The 24,882-nt window shown below is 31.2% G+C and overlaps 1 protein-coding gene across 16 annotated transcripts in view; it reads left to right on the forward strand.

Moving 5' to 3' along the window:
* Positions 1-24,882, forward strand: part of LOC132750697 (inositol 1,4,5-triphosphate receptor associated 1-like) — a 90,539-nt gene that overhangs the window by 57,054 nt on the left and 8,603 nt on the right. For 5 of the 16 annotated variants that reach the window (XM_060740710.1, XM_060740723.1, XM_060740722.1 and 2 more), the window contains 10 exons: positions 4,868-4,898; positions 8,398-8,538; positions 9,822-9,953; positions 10,274-10,371; positions 11,731-11,783; positions 12,354-12,415; positions 13,091-13,162; positions 21,139-21,225; positions 22,717-22,800; positions 24,801-24,863. In XM_060740710.1, coding sequence (XP_060596693.1) covers positions 4,868-4,898; positions 8,398-8,538; positions 9,822-9,953; positions 10,274-10,371; positions 11,731-11,783; positions 12,354-12,415; positions 13,091-13,162; positions 21,139-21,225; positions 22,717-22,800; positions 24,801-24,863 — 823 coding nt within the window. Of the gene's footprint in view, positions 1-2,139; positions 2,479-4,867; positions 4,899-8,397; positions 8,539-9,821; positions 9,954-10,273; positions 10,372-11,730; positions 11,784-12,353; positions 12,416-13,090; positions 13,163-21,138; positions 21,226-22,293; positions 22,306-22,716; positions 22,801-24,194; positions 24,243-24,800; positions 24,864-24,882 lie in introns of those variants that run through there. The other 11 variants (XM_060740726.1, XM_060740713.1, XM_060740711.1 and 8 more) reach the window with 11 other exon arrangements.

Genomic DNA, 24,882 nt, shown 5'->3' on the forward strand with positions numbered 1-24,882 from the left:
TAGTTAAGGCATTCCGATATAAATATATTACTAAAATGTATAGTGTCTATTTCCTTCAGTGGGAATACAAGGTACCCACTGTGCAGCCAATTTCCACATAATATTCTGCATGTCCACATTGTGTAATAGTAACTGGATTGTTGTTTTGCAATACCTTGCACAGTAAAATGTTATTACTTGTACATCGGCACTCTGTGTTCTTGCAAAATAAATAACCTTTTTTCATCTATAAAAATTCATGTAGAGATGATTTTTAAAAAGAAAAGTGTAAATTGTTGTGTTGACATCAAGTTGTTATGCGATATGAAAGGCACTAACCAATTTTAACAACTTCTACAGTAAGTTCATCCTTGGTACATACTTAGACTATACCTTAATATATTCAATAACAGTCATGTGACATTTGGAGAATTCTTTTTAAAGTCAAGATTTCATTTACCTGTTTTAATTAAAACATTTTAAAGGGATTACATAATGACTTTATAGGATTAGTTGTTAAATGAAACAGATAAGATTGTGAGTTTAAAATTGTTAAATGTTTGCTGTATCAATGTTGTGCCAAGGAACAGTTGTATGCAGTTGTATGACAAGTTTTGTATGTGTACAGATATAGGCTGATCTTGATGAAACTTTATTATTAGAGAAGTTCTGTTATTGATCCAGATTGTACTGTAATTACCTATCTAGGAATCGTACTGTGACGTTGTTAACAAGAATTTGCGAGGATGGATTTGGATCAGTACTGTCAATTTTCTGTTTCTTCTCTCAAAGTAAATTAAGGCAATTTATAAGTTAGATATGTGTGTGATATTGTTTCTACAGGATGCTGTTTTTTGTATTAATTATTTTCTCTCTCCATTCACTTTCATACAACATTGAATTTATTCCCATGTGATAACCGGATCTCAAAGTTTCTCAATTTCTTTAAAACTCGGATTATCAAATCTTAATAAATAATCTGCAGTGTCTGAGTTGTGCCAATAAATGGATGTATCTTTTCTTATAAGTTTGTTTGAATGAGTGATATTTTAGATGAAAGCAATTTGAGATTATTATTATAAGTGTTTAAGTTGTGAAATGAAATGTTATAAAGTTGTCAAGTGAATGTTTTAAAGCCTTCAGTTGTTTTAATTGGTAAAACAGCCTCTTAATATGTTGTATTTATCGTACCTCTAAACCAATGTCATAGTTAACAAGTTGTTGAGTTTCCTATCGTGGGTGGATAAAATACACACAACAAAAATTTATTACATGGTAATAAATCAGGCTAATTTTGAACACTAAAATTTTTACCTTGTTCACATTACCGGTTGTAAATTTTATTCAGTTTTAAAATAGTGTTAGTGATGCCTCGGTATTGGAAGGACAGCTGATTTTTGTTAAGATTTTTGTTTAATGCTTTATGTGTCAACTTGAATTTAATACACAATGATTAGGATTAAAATCACATTAAGTAGTTAATATAGAGAATGGAAAATACAGTATTGATTTTTTTCAAACAAGGAATTATTCATTACAAACTTTGATTACAACTTGGATGATTTTGATATTTGTTCATAATGGAAGCTTTGAAAAATGTGTTTTATGTGACATTTTACATCTTGGGGATTTTACGCTAACTTTATCCTTTAAGTAGGAATATGTGCCATATTCAAGGCTCGGCTCTGTGGAAAAATTTGTTCAGTTATTATTGTTTTTGGGTTTTTTTTGTTTTTTTTTCACTCTTGCTCAGCATTTTAGTCAATTAAGGCTCTAGCCTTTATTCTTGAATAAATGATTGATCTTAGCGAGTTTCTGTAACATTTCTGCCTCATTCATTTGCTCTGTAACAAGATGGAATTAAGGTTAAATGCCTGTACAGTATTATCATGTACAGCTATTCAAACATGATATAGCCATGTTTATGAATAGGGCAAATGTTTTATTTTATGAGAACAGATCGATAATGATTTCAGAATGGCAATAGAAAATTTGGTTTATGAATGTTGATCAGTGGCCTCTCTCGCAGTATCAGAACATTTACACTTCTTGGCAGTTCTGTTGTACAAGATATTGCTGTAGAAAAATATAACTGATACAGTGTGATGGTTTCTTTTATAAGCATATTAATTCACTAATTTCCTGATTGTATGATTAGGGACTTTAACACGGACAATAAGGAAAAAGATTTAATTAGGTAATTTAGATGTAAAATAAATATTTATAAAGGAGGAAAAATGGGTGCAACTTGAGGCTGGGACATTTTGTATTAAAGATAAATTCAAATTGATATCTCCGCAACAAACTGTATAAGTTTACATGCTTTTTAGACATTCAGCTTGGATTTACTATGTTTCAAACTGCCTATTTACTGGATTAAGAGATAATAAAATAAAAGTAAGAAATCGTATGTATGAACAGTTAAGTAGGAAAGTGATACAAGATGACAAAAATGGCATTTGCTCAGGTTGTGATGGAAGCAGTTAGGGCTCGCAAAGGGTAAGGTCAAATCTTGTCTGTGTTAGTCTGTATGTCTGTCCGTTTGTCTGTCAACACTTAAATCTTAATGTTTGTGTGGCAAAACTTTAGTCTCGATGTCTGTTATGTTTAAGTTTTTCTTTGAAATAAGGTGAATAATAATAGCGAAAAAATTTCTTACTTAATTCTTTTATTCTTTTTAATATAATATAATTATCATTTGAAAAAAAAGAAAGAAACAAAAAAGACATTTTTCAGATAATGTGTCCTTTTGTAATGATTATTTAATTAATTTTTTGGCTCTGAAAAAAAGGTGTCAGAAAATTGTGGAAATGGTGTGCTTGTATTATAAGTGGAACATTTTTGTCAATAGAAGACTTTAATAAGTTTCTGTAACTGATTTAATAAGTAAATACTACACATTATTCTGGAAAATCTTAAGGATCCTGTTGTAGTTGATTCTGTAATATAAATAACTGTTACATATCATATTATTTCCTTCGTTTACTTCATTATTATGACATGTTGTAGCACTTGCATTTTATTTCTGTCATCAAACCCATCTTGCAAATTATTTTATATTAATCTTACCTACCTATAATAAAGGTCTATACTAAATTTGATAGATGTTTTGATGGTACTTATATTCATCTACTAATATGAACAGTGTCTGTACCCATTCACCACAATAACATGTGTCTGATAGTACTGACTTGATAAGCTTTGATTTTCTGTCAAGATAATGCAACAAATCCACTTTAGTGTCAGATTTTATTTATATGAGAACCAATGATGATTGTTGTGTCTAGATGTTATCATATACTGACCAGTGCTTACACTATATGTGTTCCATTTGTTTCTTGTTTTAGCATTCATTATACACAAGTAGATATATATTCTGTACTGTTTTTATGATAAATTAGAATTTTTTATAACCTGTAGCTTTAGTTTTCTTATACATTAAATATCAAAATTGTCTATTTTTATACAATAATTGTCTCACACTTTAATATGCATGTTGTACCTGATGTATTTCACGTTACTGTTTTGTTTAACGACTACAAGTTATTTTGACTGAGTTGTATAACATACAATAATTGATTTGTATAAAAACTTCAAATTTTGTGATTGGTTTATCTAATATACATGACATATGATTATTTGTCATGTCATTTGACTGAATTGTCTAATGCACAGAAGTCATTTCACTAAATTGTCTTATGCCCATAGTCATTTTACTGATTTCTCTTATGTACATTGTCATTTGAGTCATCTAATGTACATTTGACTGAGTCGTCCTTAATGTACATAGTCATTTGACCGAGTCGTCCTTAATGTACATAGTCATTTGACTGAGTCGTCCTTAATGTACATAGTCATTTGACTGAGTCGTCCTTAATGTACATAGTCATTTGACTGAGTCGTCCTTAATGTACATAGTCATTTGACTGAGTCGTCCTTAATGTACATAGTCATTTGACTGAGTCGTCCTTAATGTACATAGTCATTTGACTGAATCATCCTATGTACATAGTCATTTCACTGAGTCGTGCTATGTACATAGTAATTACACTGATTTCTCTATTGTGCATAGTCATTTTACTGATTTGTGTTATGTACAAGTCTTTATCTTTTCTGATGTGCATGTCATTTGACTGACTAATACACCAGTCATGTGACTTGCCAGGGTATTTTCAGCTAATATTCATGTCATGTGACTTGTTTAATGACTGCATGTCACATGACTGATTCAACTTAATTTACCAGTCACATGACTGATTTGTCTAATATCCAAGTCATGTGACCGGTTTATCAAATGACTACAAGTAATGTGATGACTTGTCAAATAAGAGCTGATATTTAAATTATCTTTCCTTTTTTAATTGAGTTCAAATAATTGACTAATTTAAGCATAAATTTGCATGCTTCACGACACTCGAGTCCTACCATTGTAATTCTGAGTACTTGTAATTTTATAAAGTATTTAATGAATTACCAAAGGACACAATGTCATAATAAAATTTAAATGCCATTATATTTAAAGGATGTTACTTACAATAGGAGCTTCTTTGCTTGACTGCTCTTCTGTGGCCTTTGTGTGATTTTATTTAAGTATAAAGAAGCCAAACGTAATACAGCAGGATATATCAATTCAATAATTCACTTGTTTGAATGAAGTTGTTTGTTACCACTTTCATCATGAAGATTGGCTTATCTTTGGATAATGTTTGTAGTGGTTGTTTCTGGAGGTGTTGCCATAACAGGTGTCATACAAATATATAAGATATAAAATATATATGGGTATATAAAAACAATTTGCAGAAAGATATCATCAACCTATTTACCTGAATAATAGCTAACTATGATTGCTTTAATTATGTTAAAATTTTATTTTATTTATCTTTTTCAGTTCTGAAGAACTCTCTGACCAGGAAATAGAGGTATGTAAGGAATATATATCATTTTTCACATAGAAAAAAGTATTGTACAATGATTAAGTATATTTGTTTAGAATATAATCCTAAATTTCTTTACATCATGATCAATATTTGATACATGCTGCATGGACATCATTAGAGTTTTTATGCCAAAGACTCATGATAGTCTCATGCTTAGTTAAGTTAATCTACCTAGTAAATAACAATTACCAGGGACATAATTAGTTCAGTTAGTAACTGTCTCCTGTAAGGAGTACATGGACTGGTATTTGATCAAGTATGAAGTGATAATTTTTTCAGCACAGACTGGATCTCTGTTATGTCATTTGTTAGGTAATTATTTGCCAAATTTAGAATATCAGATTCCTCACAGAAATGGCAGCAACTTCATTAAAACACGCATTGATCTATTATTTCCCGTCACCGTATAATGGCAGACACTGATATTTATGAGATCGTGTCAGGCTATAGCAACTTGTATGGTTTTTACATTGTATTAGATAGAGGCTGATGAAAAAGGTCTCAAATTATTTCCTCACTTCACTTAATAGGAAATATTTCTGTCATCTGATGAAGATTTATTCACATTCCCTTTTATAAAAAGATCTGTTTTGTCACTAAATGATCTGTTTTGTCACTAATGAATACTTTTTAGTATGGTTTAGTGACCTTGACATTTATCTGCTTCATTATCTTCTCAAAAGCATTGTTCAGGTAACTATGCAATTATCCAAATGCTTATCCAATAATCTTAAATTTGTTTGACTGACCCTTAAAAATTATTCTTTTGAACATAAAGTCAGGAGTATCATTAAGTTTGATTTAAGATTAAATTACGAGGATATTTAAGTATCGGCCAAAAAAAGAAAGTAAAAAGAATTTACCAGTCGGAAGATGTTTTCACCAGCTTACAGATCATAATGAAACTCCTGCTTACAAATGTATATAATTATATTCTTAGAATTCAAGTGAGCTCTGAATGATTGTTTGATATTGTACAATATTGGGAGTATTAAGATATATATAGCCCGTTACTGTAATATATATACACAACTAGGTCTTTCAATTACTCTCTATCATATTTATTTCCCTCTCATGAAAATTTATGATGCCTTTATTGTAAATTATGTAGTTCAAACAATATATATGTGGTGTGGGGGATTTCAGTGTTTTATTACTTGAAGCAAACAACTTAACACCAAGTCTCCTCATGTTGTATTGCTGAATACAAAAACATGATGATTTGCGAGTAAGACTACTAGATGCCAAGAAGTCAACAAAATGAAGATTTCTCTTGCTTTTTGATTTGGAGTTTTTTTGCTGAAAGTTTCTGTATTTTCATTAATTGTATAGATAAATTGATATTTTCTTTTCCAAAAGTTACTCTGGGCTCAATAAAATTTTTGTTTCCATTTGTCTTTCATTGATTGAATTCAAACTTATTGGAATTTAGGTCTTCTTATAATTAAATTAGGTGGATTTGATTTTATTTTTTAAATAAATTTGAGTATTGATTGATTGTAAAAGCTGGTAATGTTTTTATTACATGCCCTGCTTTGTGCTTTATTTAGTTCTGTTGTTCATTTAACTTGGAACGTAACATTAGTATAGGGGTATAGAGTGTTGTGTCTGGAAAGAAATAAGCTTCAAGAATAATGTGTGTCTTGTCCATTGTCTTGTCTTGCCCATTGTCTTGTCTTGACCATTGCCTTGTCTTGCTCATTGTCTTTCCCATTGTCTTGTCTTGCCCATTAACTGGTCTTGCCCAATGTCTTGTCTTGCCCAATGTTTTGTCTTGCCCAATGTCTTGTCTTGCCCATTGTCTTGTCTTGCCAAATGTCTTGTCTTGTCCATTGTTTTGTCTTGCCCATTAACTGGTCTTGCCCAATGTTTTGTCTTGCCCATTGTCTTGCCTTGCCCATTGTTTTGTATTGCCCATTGTCTTGTCTTGTCCATTGTCTTGTCTTGCCCATTGTCTTGTCTTGCCCATTGTCTTGTCTTTACATCAACTCATTGAATTTTACATGAAATATTCACAATGTACTGCATTTCTTACATGTATATTTAAATGTAACTTGGTTGGAATAGTGTTTAAATGGAATTGGTGAAATCTTGGTTCTCTTTTCACTTATATTATTCATAGCATACAGATGTACAGTAAATGTAGATGTATATCAATTTTCCTTCTATACTAACAAAAATGTTCATTTGAAAACTATCATCTTTTGCATATTAAGTACAAATATCTCTTAGGTTGAATCATACTATCGTTCAGTTGTAATAAGGTTAAATTCACTAAAGGTGAAAATAGAGTTACATATGTATCCTGTTTATGAAATGTATAAATAATCATTTGTAAAAACAATCTCATTTTTGAAAAGTTACAACTCATTAAACAGCTTACTGAAAAGAAACATTAACATGTTAAATGGCTAGATGCTATCAACTAAATGACATCAAAAAGTTAATCTCATAAAGTATCATAAATAATTAACAATATATACTAAATGCAAAGTAAGAGAATTTAAAAGAAAACATTAAATAGCCTACAAATTTGGAGAAAAACTTTACAAGATTATTGAAAAAGCTAGAAGTGATATCATACACCTCTGTTTTAAAGTAAGAACAGAAGTATCTAGGAGTAGAAAAACCATTTGTTTTCCTGGATTTCTCAAGTATCAGGAGTAGAGGAAAATACTACACAGAAACAATTTATTTCCCATCCAAAGTCAGGAAAAGAGGAATCAGATGAGAAGATAATTATAGAAAAAAAATGAAGAAAGAAGAACAATTACATTAACTGGTATGTGAAGATGATGATGATCATGATGATGATGATGATTCAGACTGGGATATCAGATATAAAGTTGTAGATCATACATTTGGATATGGGAACACCCACCCACAATCCCAAGACTCTTGACAGGAAATGAAGAGAGAATTAATTTTAAGATAGATTGTAGGAAATGTAGATGATAGAGAGATGGCAGAAATAGATCATACAGATTCAGGTCATCATGAGGTACATGGGGATTCAGATGATACAGCTGTTGATATATACTAGGCAGTTATAGATAGTGACACAGAAGAGAATATGGAAATAAGTACAGAAACAAATGATACAAATATACATGTTGCTGAGAGTGCGTGAATTGAAGAAGTTCATGAATAACCTGCACCAAAATAAAAATTACCTCCATGATCAAAGTCCCACTCCAAGACAATCATAGGGAATAAACCGACAAACCGGCACAGCAACTGCCAATCATACTAAGATCATATGATACCAATTTCCAGGCATAAGATGCATTCTGGAGTGTTGAATAGGACAGATGTTCATGTGGCACACATCTTCAAATAAATTTCTGTTAATCTTTCAACCTCTATAACCATCATTTATATTATTTTGAGATACAATTTTAATGAATAACTGGTATTTATGAAAAGAATATTTGCTGACCTTATAACATGATATATTAGTATTGTTTGTATTTTGTTTCAGAGTAAGTTCACCAGTCTTTCACTAGCCTTCAAAACAGATTCCCAGACACTTGAGAAACGTCTTGAAATTCAAGAACGATCTCGGGATATTGCTGAACAAAATGTGGACAAAGAATTACAGGGTCTACGTATTGGTCTTGAGGTAAAACAAAATCTTTAATGTCAAAGTTTTAAAAAAATGTTAAATTTTCTGAAAATTGAAACGTCTATTGAATGCAACTAAGACATATTTTGGCTTCAATTATACTGCAAACATTTAAATTGCTGTAGCTTTCTTTAATTGTTTAAGTTTGTTTTATGTTTCTTATATGAGACATTTATTAATAGTAAGTTCTAGTGACAGCACAACGCATTGATGTACTAACATTCAAATTGCTAGAACTGTCTTTGTATTTGTTAAAAATTCTTGTTAAATATTTTTAACTTACACCCATGTACATATTTCTTCCTTAATCTTTGGCTTGTAGAAATAATGTACATATAGGCAAATCAGTGATACAGGCTATCATTTAAACAGAGACCTATGTCCCCTTACACTATAATTTTTATTTTGAAAGACTTCTTGTTTTTGTCTATGTTTATATAAACTATACCACCTGTTTTTAATATTTTCTCTCCATGGACAGGCTTAATTAAAATGATATGCACATGAAACTTACTATTAAGACATACTTAATAGTCAATTTTGATTAAAACGTTATGCACATGGTATTCAGTATTATTAGATTTGAATGGGAGAATTTATTTCATTGTTAATGTATAACTATTTGCAGCAAGACTTGTGTCTATTAATCTTGAGAAAATGTAATAAACATAACTTGGGAAAGATTAAGATTGATTTTCTATCATTGTTGTCAGAGGTAATGTCCCATTATGGTAAAGTAATTTCTTCATTTTACTGTCTCTAAATTGCTTAAAGTTTCAAACTTTCCGTTCAAAATTGAAATTTTCTTTTAAATCAAGTGAATGTTATCTTGGGTTCAATTTTAGACATAACATTTGTTAAGAACATGGTTAACAAATGACTTTCTTTGATATTCCAAGTCATTTTTTATTGCAAAAAAAGTGAAATTACAGAACTGCTATCTGTGAGCAATTCATTTGTTTAAGAGTCTGCCAAACCAGAAATTGAGAAGAATCTAAAAAATTTGTCTGTTCTTTATAAAGTTATTAATGTAAAACAACATGAACATAGCATAACAGAAGGAAATTCAAGTCTTTAGAATTGAAAAAGAGCTTACAATGAATAATATAATTCTTATTGACAAAAAATCCTTTTTATGGGGATAACAGGGAGACCTTTGTTGACTTGTTGACTACATGTTCAGTTTATTTTAAAGTGTTCCTTTGATATAATTATGTTTGACTACATTATTAGTCAAGAAAAATTTGAAGAAATTTTAACGTTTATTTTTGGTATTACAGACTCTCAACCAGATCTGTACGGACCCTCAAGTACGAGAAGTTCTTACAAAGATCCAGAACCATATTGATATACTAGAGAAGTCTACAGCGCGAGTCTCTAGTCGAGCAGAAGTATTTGGTGCTATACAACAGGTCTGCATTTTATCATCATCATAGTCTTTCCTGTCAACCTCAATGAATATTGATGACTTTCACAAGACAATATGATGCCATACTAATGTTTTATGCTTCAACCAGTGTTTATCAAATCAATAATGAAGATTGTTTGAAGAAATTTTCATTAAATGTTGAAAAGAAATGATTGAATTAGCTGAACTCCTGAATATGATGATCCTTGCACCATTTTACATGGGTTATATAATATAGATTTTAAAACTTAAGCTGACAGTAAGGGAAATTTGAAACGTTCTTAGAGTTTACTTGAATATTTGTGATAATGATTTATGTTATAGGAGAAGAGAATGAGTAAAGCTGTAGATATAATGGTACACCATGTTGAGAATATTAGAAGGGTACATGAACGAGAACATGCAGAGCTAGAGGAAGCTAGGTATGTCAACATTGTTGTAACTTCATATATTGAATGAATAATGGAAAGTTGTTTTGAAAAGAAAAACTAAACTTTAAGTGTAATGAAAATTAATTTTTAAAAAAGCAAAAATATTGATGAGGCTCATGTTACTGATGTCTGCAGTTTGACTGAATGGCACTACATGTATTTAAGCATAACTTTATTAATCCTTACTGGACTTAATATATTAAATGGACATGGCATTATTCAATCTAGACATACATTGTTTTTAAGGAAAATTTCAAAGTAACCAACTTACTAGTGGACAGTACAGATCATTATCATGGTCAGCATTGGTTTGCAAGGGAATATTCAGTTTCCTGCCAGCAATTTGAGGCTTAAATAGTTTAGCTGAATTAATTTTAAAGACCCTGTAAACTTCAAAAAAAATTATTGTCTAACTTGATTTTATCAAAAGAAAAAGTTGGCCCTTTGAAGCTTTGGACTGTTATTGTAGATTCTTTGAAATATGTTACTGCAATATACCAAATGACAATAATGGTAGCTTCCAAAGTGGCAAGAAATATTTTTTTTTCCTGCATTGAAAGCTTTTTTGAGTGGATATGAACTCTACATATTCTGACTTGTCACATTTATTCCATATTTAGCACATTTTCTATACAGTACACAGATATTTACCAAGGAAGGCATTAATTATCTGGCATGAATTGCCGGCTGATGAATGTGACAATGTAGCAACTTGTAATCCTTATAGACGTCATCCTACTGATATAACCAATTACCTAGATTAGATTTACTAGTTCCCTTCTCTCCCATTAGATACCATTGTCAACTTTACGTGTCTAATATTTGAACTAGCTGGTCATTACCATTAAAGAACAAATTAAATGCCTTGACCTTACTGTCATGAAATGGGAGAATATTTGTCCAGCTAATAACACTCTGAATAATCCCTGAATCTAACAGCAATAATGACTTCCATGTATCTGACATGTAGCTGTTGACAACTTTGTTCTTACATTATTTTTTATACCAAAATTCCATCAATTGATCATAGACAGTATTCAAAACCATAGGAGGATGTGTCCTTTAACATGAAAACTTTAAAACTTTTATGATTATATAAATATGAGAGAAAATAGGTTTCCATATTTTTAAAAAAAACATTTTTCTTATACTTTCTGGTCATGTTTTGTATTCTATATATTGACTGTCTATTGAAAATCTTATATTGAATTATCTCTGTCTAGGGCAGAAATTGAAAGGCATTGATAACTAGAAATGTTTTAATGGTTAAGATAGAAACATGATTATTTATGCTTTTGATTTCAAAGATAGCATTTAAAATAGTTTATGTAATTTTGTTATTTATTTCAGGAAATTATTACAAGACAGTAGATCTCTGGCACCGTCAACCATTGATTTGCCAGGTTTGTACAAGTCATGTCTCTCTCTCTTTCTATATATAAGATATATAGAACACGTAACATATAACATATATATACCTCATTCTCACAAATATGGTAATAACTACAAAAAATTGCTATTTGAATAGATCTTATCTCTTTTTTGTATGAATAGATGTTATCAGTTTTTTGTATACCAAGAGATAGTACACTTTTCAATAGAAATATTTTGACAGATATTAATGTTTAAAATGATAATGAATATTCATGTCTGAAATGTGAGAAATTGCTGGGACCGAAATTAGACTTTAGACATAACTTGCTATAATGGGATGAAATATTTGAAACAGTATGTTTTATGTCAGTACAATCAAACCTTGTCTTAAAAAATTGAGTGATTGAAGCATGGACAGTTGTGGTCACAGCTAAAGATGAATTGTAGTGACTTCCTAGTTCCAAAACAGACAATTAAGCCTAGCTCTTTAATAGTTTAAAAAAAAAAAGATTTGTTTAAAAGTATGAATTTTACTGTAGTCATAGGTGGTCCTGCACAAGTTAAATTTCAAGAAACTTGTATTTATTTCTATTTTACAGGTGGTGAGATGTTGTCAAGGAGATCTGCCTCTGTTTGCCAAAACAGTATGTTTGGAGGAAAAGTAAGTTGTCCCCCTTGTTTGATAAATAATAAAATCATTATTTACCTTTTGTATACCGTTTGATGTGTATTGGCAATTATGAACTTGTGCTAGAAATGTGATTGATAAACATTTATTTATATAGGCAGACTTGCTTAAGAAAGGTGTAAGGAACTTGATCTACTTGTCATTTCATCAGATATCCTGACAGGGACTTTGGATTCTTTCATGTGAGGAAGCTATCCAGCTAGCTTACAGAACATCAGTGGTTCTACTCAGGTACCCGTTTGTGCCTGAAATAATGCACGGAAGGGCATCTGAGGTCTTCCTCCTGCAGTAAAGCTGGAACGTCGCCGTATGACCTTTTCTGTGTTGGTGTGACATAAAACCCAATCAAACAAACAAAAATTTCATCAGATTCATGAATTTGACAAGATTGATAGCAATTATTGAACAGTGATAATTTAAGCGCCAGAACTTGTCGGCTTTTATGGAAGTGCTTCAGTTGCATGAACACAGCAATATTGTTTAAATGTCTTATAAATGCTGCACCATCAACATTTACTACATGCTACATGTTGACAAAGGAACATTACTTGTACTTGATTCCCATATTGTTTGAATATATTATAGCAGTATTACTATTGTTTGCACATATTTCATAATGAACTGATCATTGTATATATTTTACTCCAGTTATCCCCACAAGGGGCCCCAACTTTGAATCCTATGACCCCATCAACAGCTAAAGCAATTAAGCTACTGAAGGTACACTGTATGGAAGTGTAGTCTGAATGTGTCTAATTGTAGTCACTTACTTTATAAACAATTAACATCATTTTTTTTTCTTCCTTAGGTCTATTTGTTAACATTGTGATCTTTGTTGTATACACATTATAGTACATGTAGCTTTTACATCTATTTCTAGCTCAAATATTCAAAGAAGCTGTCATGCTTACCAACATATAACATAACATTTGGTTAAGTTTTTGCAGAAATTTGTGCATGAATTATAAAAGATGTTTATTTGAAATGTTTACACCTGTAAGGTCACTATTTTCAAATGCTGAACAAGACCCATAACTCTGAAATAAGTTTTCATTTGTAGATGTAAAAAATTGAGTCCTTACTCCCCTTTGCAAGACTCAATATGACTCTTGTGCTGAGAGTAGTCAAGCTTTGCTTTACCTGTGATAGTCCTTCTTTATTTTATTATGCCCCCGCCATGTAATGGCCGGGGCATATAGTGTTACCCTGTTCCGTCCTTCCGTCATTCCGTCATCATTAGTTTTCGTTCCTTATCTTAGTAATGGTTGTACAAATTCAACTCAAATTTGACATATGGATATGTCATGAGAAAATACAGGTCAAGTTCGAATTTGGTCATGGTTCGATGATTTTTGGCAGTGTTATGCCCCTTTTACTTTAAAATAATATGAAATTTTCAGTTTCCGTTCATTATTTCCCCAACGGGACTACACATTCAACTAAAATTTGACATATGGATATGTCATGATAAAATACAGGTCAAGTTCGAATTTGGTCATGGTTCGATGATTTTTGGCAGAGTTATGCCCCTTTCACTTTGAAAATAATATGAAATTTTCAGTTTCCCCAAGGGTACAACACATTCAACTCAAACTTGACATATGGATATGTCAAAGGAATGCGCAGGTCAAGTTCAAATTTGGTAATGGTTTAATGATTTTTGGCAGAGTTATGCACCTTTCACTTTGAAAATAATATGAAATTTTCAGTTTCTGTTTATTATCTCCCCACCGGTACAACACATTCAACTCAAATTTGTCATATGGATATGTTTTTGGAATGCCCAGGCCAAATTCGAATTTGGTCATGGTTCAATGATTTTTGGGGGAGTAAAGCCCCTTTCACTTTGAAAATAATATGAAATTTACAGTTTCTGTTCATTATCTACCCAATTGTGTTACATATTCAACTCAAATTTGACATATGGATATGTCAAAGGAATGGGCAGGTCAAGTTGGAATTTGGTCATGGTTTGATGATTTTTTGGCAGAGTTATGTCCCTTTCACTTTGAAAATAATATAGATACATCTTAAGAATAAGCAGTTTAAGTTTGAATTTGGTCGTGGTTCAATGATTTTGGACAAACTTATCTTTCTTGAATGTTGGAAAAATTTTGAACTTTCAGTTTCAGCAATCATACTTTTGTGGAAATGTATGTAGCCATTATTTTGGCTACAAATATGAAATATGCTATTTTCAAAAGGTTAAGACTGAATAATTTCAGTGCTTTGAACATTGTATGAAAATGGTTTGTGTTAACATTGAAAAGTTTTAAAGGCTTTGAACTGCAAATGAAAAAAATAATTTGTGCAAACAAATTTGGAACTAAATATTATAACATCTGAAATTTTGGCTGCATGCGGGGGCATCCGTGGCATGATGACACATTTCTAGTCATAACTTTTTAACATCACATTACAAGATTATCATAGAGCTTTTCTAAATTCTGACGCATGCAAGCATACATATAAGGTAACATAATTTGTTTTTTTATGCCACCGCAGCATCTGCGATGCGGTGGCATATAGCGATTCACCTGTGTGTGTGTGTGTGTGTGTGTTTGTTTGTTCGTTTGTTTGTGTGTGTGTGTGTTATATAGATTATATAGTGAACTTAAAAAATCTTCTTGTGAAAAACCATTAGTCCAATTTCAACCAAACTTGGCAGGATTGATCCTTGGGTGAAGGGCTTCCAAAGTTGTTCAAAGAATTTAATTCCATGCAGAAATCTGGTTGCCATGGCAACCAAAAGGAATTATAAGAATAAATTTAAAAATCTTCTTGTAAAGACCCAAAAGGCCTAGAGCTTAGATATTTTGCATAAGGCATTGTCTGGTAGACCTCTACCAAGATTGTTCAAATTATAGCCCTGGGGTCAAAATCTGCCCCGCCCCGGGGTCATTGATTTTCACTATATGTACATGTAGTAAAAACTTAAAATACCTTTTTGTAAAGACCCATAGGCCTAGAGCTTAGATATTTTGCATAAGGCATTGTCTGGTAGACCTATACCAATATTGTTCAAATTATAACCCTGGGGTCAAAATCAGCCCTGCCCCAGGGGTCATGGATTTTCACTATATGTACATATAGTAAAAATTTAAAATACCTTCTTGTAAAGACCCAAAAGGCCTAGAGCTTAGATATTTTGCATAAGGCATTTTCTGATAGACCTCTACCCAGATTGTTCAAATTAAAGCCCTGGGGTCAAAATCGGCCCGACCCCGGGGGTCATTGATTTTCCTCATATTTACATAGTAAAAACTTATAGTAAAAACTTTAAAAAAATTTCTTCTAGCAATTGACAAATGCTAGAGGTTAGATACTTTGCATGAAACATTGTGAAGTGAACCTCTAGCAAGAATGTTCAAATAATAGCCCTGGGGTCAAAATTGCCCCCGCCCCGGGGTCATTGATTTTCAATAATATACATATAGTAAAAAATAAAAAAAAATTTATTGTGTGAAGGTACAAGGCTTAGAGCTTTAGTATTTGTTAAATGATATCATCTATAGGTACTCTACCAAAGTTGTTCAAATTTTGCCTCTAGTGTCAAAATTAAAAGTGAACTTTGATATCAGCTGACCTAGATTTTGACAAAGTGTATTACATGTTGTCCTTTGATGCAGTCATGAAATTTTAGGCTGTGTGAAATATGACCTTCACCACCAAATTCACTAGACTCAAGTGCATTGATATATTCCTACTCTGATCTTTTATTGAGTTAACAATAGATTTAACCACTAATCTGATAATAAGAATTAGATATGCATTATGACAATCTTCAATTGTATAGAAACAAAAAAAATATGTTCCTACACTACTATTTAGAGTTGTATTAATGCGGTGGCATAGCATTTTTCTCAAATGCAATCTTGTTCTCTTATACAAATTTATAATTGCATTTTCCTTGCTTTTACCCTTTAACAATTTCTGTAAGGGCATTTTGATTCACATAATTTTAAGCAAACATAGCTTGCAAAGGGTAGATTCAGTAAGATATTTTATTGTAAAGCTAATCTTTTGTGTCAGAGCTATACATTTAGTGGTGATTGAAATTGTGTATATCTCTTATGGTTGATACAGACTGTGGTCCATTTAAACAATTATGTTTTAAATAGTCACTGTTAGTTGACATTGTGTAAAATGCTAGATGAGTGTGTCCTACAGGCTTCTCACACACCTGAAGTTCATGTTTTACTTGTTGGGTCTAGGTTTGTTGATGTGCATGAGCAGATTGTGGTCTGTGACTTGTGTAAAGTGTTAGATATGTGGCGCACTGATTGTTGACTCACTGGAAAATAGTGTCATTCTGTGTTAAATGTTAGTGAGATTCACTATAGCACTCTAATGGGTTACTTTCTGGGATTCTCAATTTTGTGCATTAGTGCCAGTCTCTTGCACAGATTTTCGTTTCTTGTTATGTGTCCCAAAAATGTGTGATCATGTTCAATTAAACATAATAATTTTGTTGATAAGATATGTTTATACATATCATGTCCATTGTCATAATAGATCTTTTATACAGACACAGTTTAATAGATTCTGTGACACCAGTACACAGAAAATCCAGTGTACATACCTGTGAAGTCAGATCAGACTTGTTTAGTATTGGTTATCCAGTTTTAGGGTTTTCAGTATTGAAACCCCTATTTGAATTGAAAATGTGGACGGGTCTAATTCTAAATATAGGGAACCTATTACAGTCAAACTTTGTTCAAACTCGAAGGGCCTGTGCAAATTTGTTCGAGAGATTGAGGTAGAACAATATATATATTAAATAGGAAATTTGCCGGGACTGGGGAGGTATTCGAGCACTGCTTTCGAGCAAACAAAGTTTAACTGTATATATGTTCAGTTGATACAGGGGTTAAATCTGTCTTATTGCTATGATGCTTAATTACTTTTAATGCTTCCAAATAATGCATTATATAGAGTTAAATTTGCTTTTATTATGCTCTAATGCTTAAATATTTTGCCTATCTAAGAATATGTAGATTATTTTAATTAATGAATTTATATGAAAGGTACTAATTTCTTTTTTCTTATAATCTATAATGAATTCAACAAGTTTTAATGATCTTTAAAGCAGATTTTCAGGTTTTTTACAAGATTATCTAGATTTACCTCAAGTACTGCTTTTTATAAATAAAATGTTAACTCATTTTACAATTGTTACAGTTAATGTAGTACCAATTGAGAGAGTGACAAATTACATCATTTTATATATCAACAAATATCTGTTATTAAATGATATTGACAATTTATTTATAAAATAGAGTCTGTTATAACAAGATACAGTATGGCTGCTTTCCCTTAAGTCGTGGGTTTTCCTTGAGTTGGGGTGGGTTAAAATCATGATGGTTAAAAATGTATTTGGGAAGTTAATACAGTATTTATCATAATTTGTTGTTAAAAAGTTGTAAATATTGTAATTATCAAATCATTTGGCCATTTGTAGGGTTTGTTCACATTTTTAGACAACAACAACAACCTACTGGTTTCCGGTGTTTGGAACAGGTTGACTTAATTTCGCGCCAAAATTGGGCCCACTGAAAGTCTCACTGATCTATTAATTGAAATATAAACTAACACTGGGTCGCCGGCGTCATCATATCTATTATCAATCCATTATCAAACTTGAATGTAATTTTGAATTCATTTGTTTTATCTACGTCTTTTTGCAATTAGTAATGATGGTTTATAAAGCAAAATTAAGGGAATAGGGATACATTTGAAAACCACATTGCTTAATTAATATATCATATGCAATTGCTGCTACAATATTGTTACTGCTACAATATTGTTAATGTATAAAAGATTTTGAAGGCAGAATGAAAGTTGCCCTGATGTTTAATTTTAGTTTGATTACAAAACTTTATAGATCTTATTGAGGACTTTTAAGTATCAAATAAATAAATCAAATCTTGCTCTAAATCGCTAAAGATAGGAGGCTCTAGTCATATAATGATGTTTAATAAATTGGTAAGGTAACTTGAGATAGTTCAGTGAGATTTCACCAATGTATTCTTGCAATACTGTTGACATACATTTTAGCCACAACTCAAGGAAAAGCAAAATGCATGTGAATGCAAAATGGTACCTGTATAAAATGAGTTAGATAATCGGAAATAAGTCTTTAGAGATGCATAAAAGATCATGACAGTGCAGAATACAAATGGTTAAACATTTCCAGGTAATTTCCATGCTTGTTCCTGTGACGTCATCACACGTCACTGGTCCATTTTTAGAAATGCCCACGACTCTTGGTAAACAAGCAATTATCATAGTATTGCAAGCAATCCATAAGTCCCCTACCGGTAAGAGCCCAAGCAACATTCTGAAGGGCCATTGGCCATTCACTTAGGTTCCTATTTTAAGTAAATTTGTTGAAAAAGTTCTTTAAAAGTGATCACAGGAAACAGTTTTTATGTACAGACAGACGGACTGAAGGACACTCTAAAGTTATTTTTTAAACATCCCTGTTATCAAAATATAACATTTTTAAAATCCTATCATGATTGAAGAAGTTGGAGTAAAAATTACCAATTTCTTAAAAGAAAGTCTAAGTTCAAAAGGGGCATAATTCTGGAAATAGTCTTGCTAGAGTATTGAACACTCACAAATGTTGAGTGACAATAAGAAACATTTATATGAATATTGAAGTAGATACATTCAGAAAAAGAAGTTATTAAAAAAAAACAATGTTTTTTTCATGAAAATTTTAAGTTCAAGGGAGGTAATTTTGATAAATTTTGTGCTAGAGTTGTAAACCTTGTCACATATGATGTGGTTGATGACAACCAACTTATATTCAAAGTTTGAAGAAAATACCTTAAGAAATAAAGAACTTATAGTGAAAAAACTTAAAAACTAGAATCAGAAATCTTGAAATTCAGTCTATTTGTTGCCATAGCAACCAGAATTTTCAACATAGGAAGATAAAAAAGGATGTGCATAATTTCCATACTGCCATCTACCCATATGTCAAGTTTCATAAACATATTTTCAGTACTTTTTGTGTTATCACTGGATCCAGGTTATGTGTGAAATTTGCCATATTTTCAGTCTATTTGTTGCCATAGCAACCAGAATTTTCAACATAGGAAGAAAAGAAAAAGGCGTGCATAATCTCCATACTGCCATCTATCCATATATCAAGTTTCATAAAAATATTTTCAGTACTTTTTGCGTTATCGCGGGATCCAGGTTATGTGTAAAATTTGCCATATTTTCAGTCTATTTATTGCCATAGCAACCAAAATTTTCAACATAGGAAGAAAAGAAAAAGACGTGCATAATCTACATACTGCCATCTATACGGAATATTATGTTGTAGTAGCTTTCTGATGCTTTGTATTTTTCTACGAGCAGCGGTGGAAAATTGATATCTCGCGAGACCGAAGGTCGAGCGAGATATCAATTTTCCAATGTTGCGAGTAGAAAAATACATAGTCTCAGAAAGCTACTATAACATAATTTTCCTTTTATTATATACCTTTTCGTTTTATTCAGAAAATGAAATGCATTTGTCAAGAAATAAATTCATGACTGACGGATGAATACGTAATTCTTGCAAACTGGCCACGCCTTTAATAATTTTGGTTCCCGTTTCCAAATGCAACGTTATACAAGGCTAAGATCGGAACCAACGTCAAAAATAGTCCGGCACTTCCATATATGGTACCGTATTTGTCACTAACATAATACGGAAATTTCTATCCGCTGAAGCGTATTTGCGCTTCAATATTTGCGTGTATTTTAGCGAGAAAATTTATAGGTATATAATAAATCCATATATCAAGTTTCATTAAAATATTTTCAGTACTTTTTGCGTTATCGCGGGATCCAGTTTTGTAGACTGACGGACATACGGACGGAGGGTAAACCTAAAGTCCCCTCCGGTAAACCGGTAGGGGACTAATAAAGCATACAGGGTAACCCCTGTAGAGTAGCCCTCTATAGAAAAATAACCTGTTAACAATATCAGTATGTTACTGTATCAATTCCTCCCAAAGTAAGACTTCACAACATTAAATTTAACCTCTCTAACAGCAACAGGGATGTTCCTCTGTACAAAATATAGTGTAGTTAGTTTTACAATAACTTTTAAATACTATTTTGAATCTTTTATATATCCATTAAACATTTGATTCAGTAAATTATTTTTTTATATCAATTTTTATTCTATTTATTTAATTTCTTAAATTGGTATGTAGCATGACAGTATATTTGTACTTATATTCTGTAGAAAATATATTGTTATTTCTTTTTTTATACAAAACATTATAAAGCTGAAATAGGTTACTAGATTATATAATAAACTAAGGAGTTTCATTTGCCATTGAAACATTCACTTTTGATGAAAGAAAACAAAACATGCTTAGAATTTTCTCAATTTTGATTTTAATCGTTCTTGACACAGGCCATATCTTGAAATATCAAGAAAACAAGATCAATATTTAATCACATTTTCTGTTACCTTGAATTGATTTTCATCAAAATGTCTCCGTGTCAGAGCAGTTTGGGAATTTTTTTTTTTAAATTGATAAATTGCTAGCAATGTTAACCTTAATGAAAATTGATAAAGTAAGAGCTTGAATTTTGAATGTGAACATGTTTTCATTCCAAATTGCTTTTTTTTTATTATTATTATTATCATTTAAGTAATGATATTAATTGGTGAACTATTTCAGGCTTCCAGAAGACGTGTGAGTGAGATAGCCCTTCCTAAAGTCCTAGGAGGCACTGGAGCTGCAACATTACACCCATCAGCTTCTATGGTAGGTATTTATATATGTCATAATTACATCATGGTAACTATACATTAAAATATAATATATACCACAATGCATGTGCTTCATATGATAAAGCTTAATGGTTACCATAGCTACAGAGTGGGGTGTGAAGTGTTGGCAAGAAATTCTCTACTAGACTGTGGCAATAGAATAGTGAAAAACAAATACCAAATAGTCACCCTACTGTCAACTAGCAAGTTTTATCTTAAATTGAAAGTCAGTTATAAAGAACATAATTTTTCTAACACATTAAAATATTCACAATATGCTACTGAAGGAACATTATCATTCTACCATTAGATTATGACATTGACTTTTTTCCAGTGAGTTTTATATGACAATTAAGAAATACATATTCAGTATAAATAGAACATCCGTATTTTATGAATGGAAATTCAGCATAGAACTTTATTACAACATGTAAGACATGTTAAGGTCACATATTTTTATTCCAGTAATTTCCCATTGCATTTAATGCCAGTAAATAAATAAATCAATGCATCATGTGAAGAAATGATTGATATTATTATATTAGTGTACATTCAAGGTTTTCCTTTTAGCATGTTTTTGCTATTAGATATAAATTATTCAGTTACGTTGCATGTATTATCTCTCATACAATCATACTTCAGAATTTTTAAAAAGGTTAAACACGTAGTATTCTACAGAAAAAAAGTTATGGTCAAATGTTTTGATATGTAGTCCACAATTATATTGGACAAAATATCCAGATATAAAATATATCACCAAGAAAAGCATTTAAGTTGTAGGTTTTAAAGGTTAATTCACAGTTAAGATTAGTGTCAATTATCCAAACAAGATGTTTTCACAGAAATTAATCAATATAATTGATTGATACTGCAATAACAAGAATAACTTGTACAGGAAATGCATTTACAATATCTGTAATATTTATGAAAAATAGATGAGGGGAACCTTCTATATAGAAAAATATTCTATGGCATTTTCATAGTATGAATAAAATAATAACTTTTAAAGTGAATCAAGTATATTAGTCAAATGACTAATCTGTGATACATTTAATTTACTTAGCTGTCTAAATTGGTAAGTAAGGTCACAATTTATGCATCCCAATAATATTTGCAATATTTGATTGTTTTAGAATTGTTCACTGTTTTAGAGACTGCTATAGTTTGTTTATATGTCATAGATTATACACCGTCCTTGGTTTGTGATGGAGATTTACACCCAAATATCTAAACCATGATTTGATTGGTCTATTTTTGAATTTGAAAATTTAAAACAACCAATCAGACAGGAATCTCTTTACATTAGTTAAACACAAGTTTTATAAGCTTTGGCGGCCTGGGTTTTTTCTTCATCTATCACTGTTGTTGATATTGTTAGAATTAGAACAATTTTACCTATTTTTTAGTTTGATTTCAGGTAGCATGTGTTTGTGTATATTAATTTTTAATTATATCAATAATACTGTAGTACTGCATGTTTATATAGGATTCATTTTACACGGAGATCCGTTCTCCGCGGGTTCCCGGTCTGTTTAGGGCTGGAACTGACAGCTCAATAGAGGAGGATGAGGTAAGCCTAACACATCATTCAAATCCCCACATTTCTGTACCATAGCCTTTTGTATACAACCCTGTTATGGTTAATGGCATATTAGTTTACCTGTTCATTTCACTGTGATGTATTTCTTTTCTTTCATAAATTGTTTTAATTATTATTAAATGTATGTTATTGACTGAATAAAAATATTAATGATTTCACATCTTACTTTCACAGTGAATATGAAAAAAAGTGTTATGGGATATATATGCACCAATGTTCTAAGATTCAGTTTTTAAACAATGCTTGTAGTTTAAAACTGATTTCTTTAGACATAGTGCAAGTTTTGGTTATGGAAATATATATATACCCTGTATATAGCTAGTGAGAATCATTCTGTACCTTGCCTATGTATATTTTTTACCATGCTTGTTATAATTAGATATAGAAAAAAGTTAGATGATGATGGAGGCACCTGTAGTAAGAATCTTCCTAAACTGGTTGTCAGACTTTACTTGTACATTGACATAATATAGCAGTTAACAAAGTCTTTAATGGTGATCAAATGGGATAAGAAAATGCCGGCCATGTCTAGTACACACAACAATAAGATCAATTTATAACAGTTGGTTTATTCCTTACTGCAGACTAGTTTTCTAACTATGTAACAATCTTACTTCAGACATTGTTTCATCGTGACATCTCAATACTATAACCTTAAAAACTCAAACAATACTATGTAAATTCAAATGAAAAAAAAATACATATGAAAAATTGAAGTCAGGTAATAATATGAAGCAATAATGTAAATAAAACAAATTTAAAGGATAAGGGTTTGCCAGAGATTCCAAATACAGGAAACATTTCTCTCTGTTATAATGGCTTTAGAATTCAGCATAAATGTGAACTCTCCCACTTTTAGCGGGAGACTCCCACTTTCTGCAGTCATATTTTCAAAGATTTTTTCTTAAAATAAGGGGTATTTTCACAAATTAAAGAAATCTCCCTCTTTTTGATGTCAGAACATCCTTCTTTGTTTATTGCAAATTCTAAAATCTCTCTCTTTTTGAAGAAAAATCTCCCACTTGATCATCAAAAAAAGTTCACATGTATGATTCAGTGATGCACTGGTCTTGTTACAGTAACTGTATCTTTTCTGAACACAAATATATTCTACCTTTAAACAAGTTCAGCGTGGAGAAAAGGCTGTTTAATTAAGTAAATCTCTTAGATATTTAATGAATGCTTGTCAGAAACAGGTCTGAAATTGGTTTTCCTTACAAACTAAGTAGTTTCTTCTTTTCAATGTTTCTTGCCAGTCCGTCCAGGAATTGATGTGTATTTTGCAGTTTTGTCAATGGTTTAAACATTTGTGTTGCTAGTTAGATATTATATAATCCTCCACTTCAACTCTTTATTATTTATAGAAATGTTTAGCTGAGAGCATTGTGGCAATATTTTGTCTGTGTATTGAGGTATATGTTGTCAATTGTTTGCCAGTTGTTTGCCAGAGTTCCAGCGTTTTGTTTAACTTAGTGATCTTATAAGCTTTTCATGCATCATGATGTTCTTGTATGTTTCATTTGTATGTATTTGTAGTTGACATTGCTTTATTTGCATGACATGTTACGTTGGTATAATTGTTTAGTGTTCGCAGAACCTTTCTATACAGATGACACCTATATGGAGTTTCTTGCATAACTTGCATTGTTGAAAAATATGTACAAATTGTTTATTTTCACATTGCAAAAAAAATTACTTGCTCATCATTTGTTTTTAGCTTTTATTGCCTTCATTACAATATCACGAATGTCTATGAGTAGATATTTAAATTACAAACAAAAATACAGCAGATTTCTGTGCTTTTGACTGCACTTTAAAGGTAAAATAAGATAATTGACATGCAAATCTCCATATAAGGGTTTGTGAGGATACAAAGGTTCTGTGATGTTGTATATATAGTGATATATTGGAGTGTATCTGTTTCTTTTATAATTCACATGTATTTTCTATGTCTTTTTCTCTTCGTACAGGGAAACATGCATACAGCTCATATCACCTCTGAGTCAAACTCTCTGAATCCTAACTTTGAAGCAGTAAGATTCTATTTGGCTT

The sequence above is a fragment of the Ruditapes philippinarum genome, unplaced genomic scaffold (assembly GCF_026571515.1).
Source record: "Ruditapes philippinarum isolate M1 unplaced genomic scaffold, ASM2657151v2 ctg1423_1_1_1_1, whole genome shotgun sequence".
Taxonomy (NCBI): domain Eukaryota; kingdom Metazoa; phylum Mollusca; class Bivalvia; order Venerida; family Veneridae; genus Ruditapes; species Ruditapes philippinarum.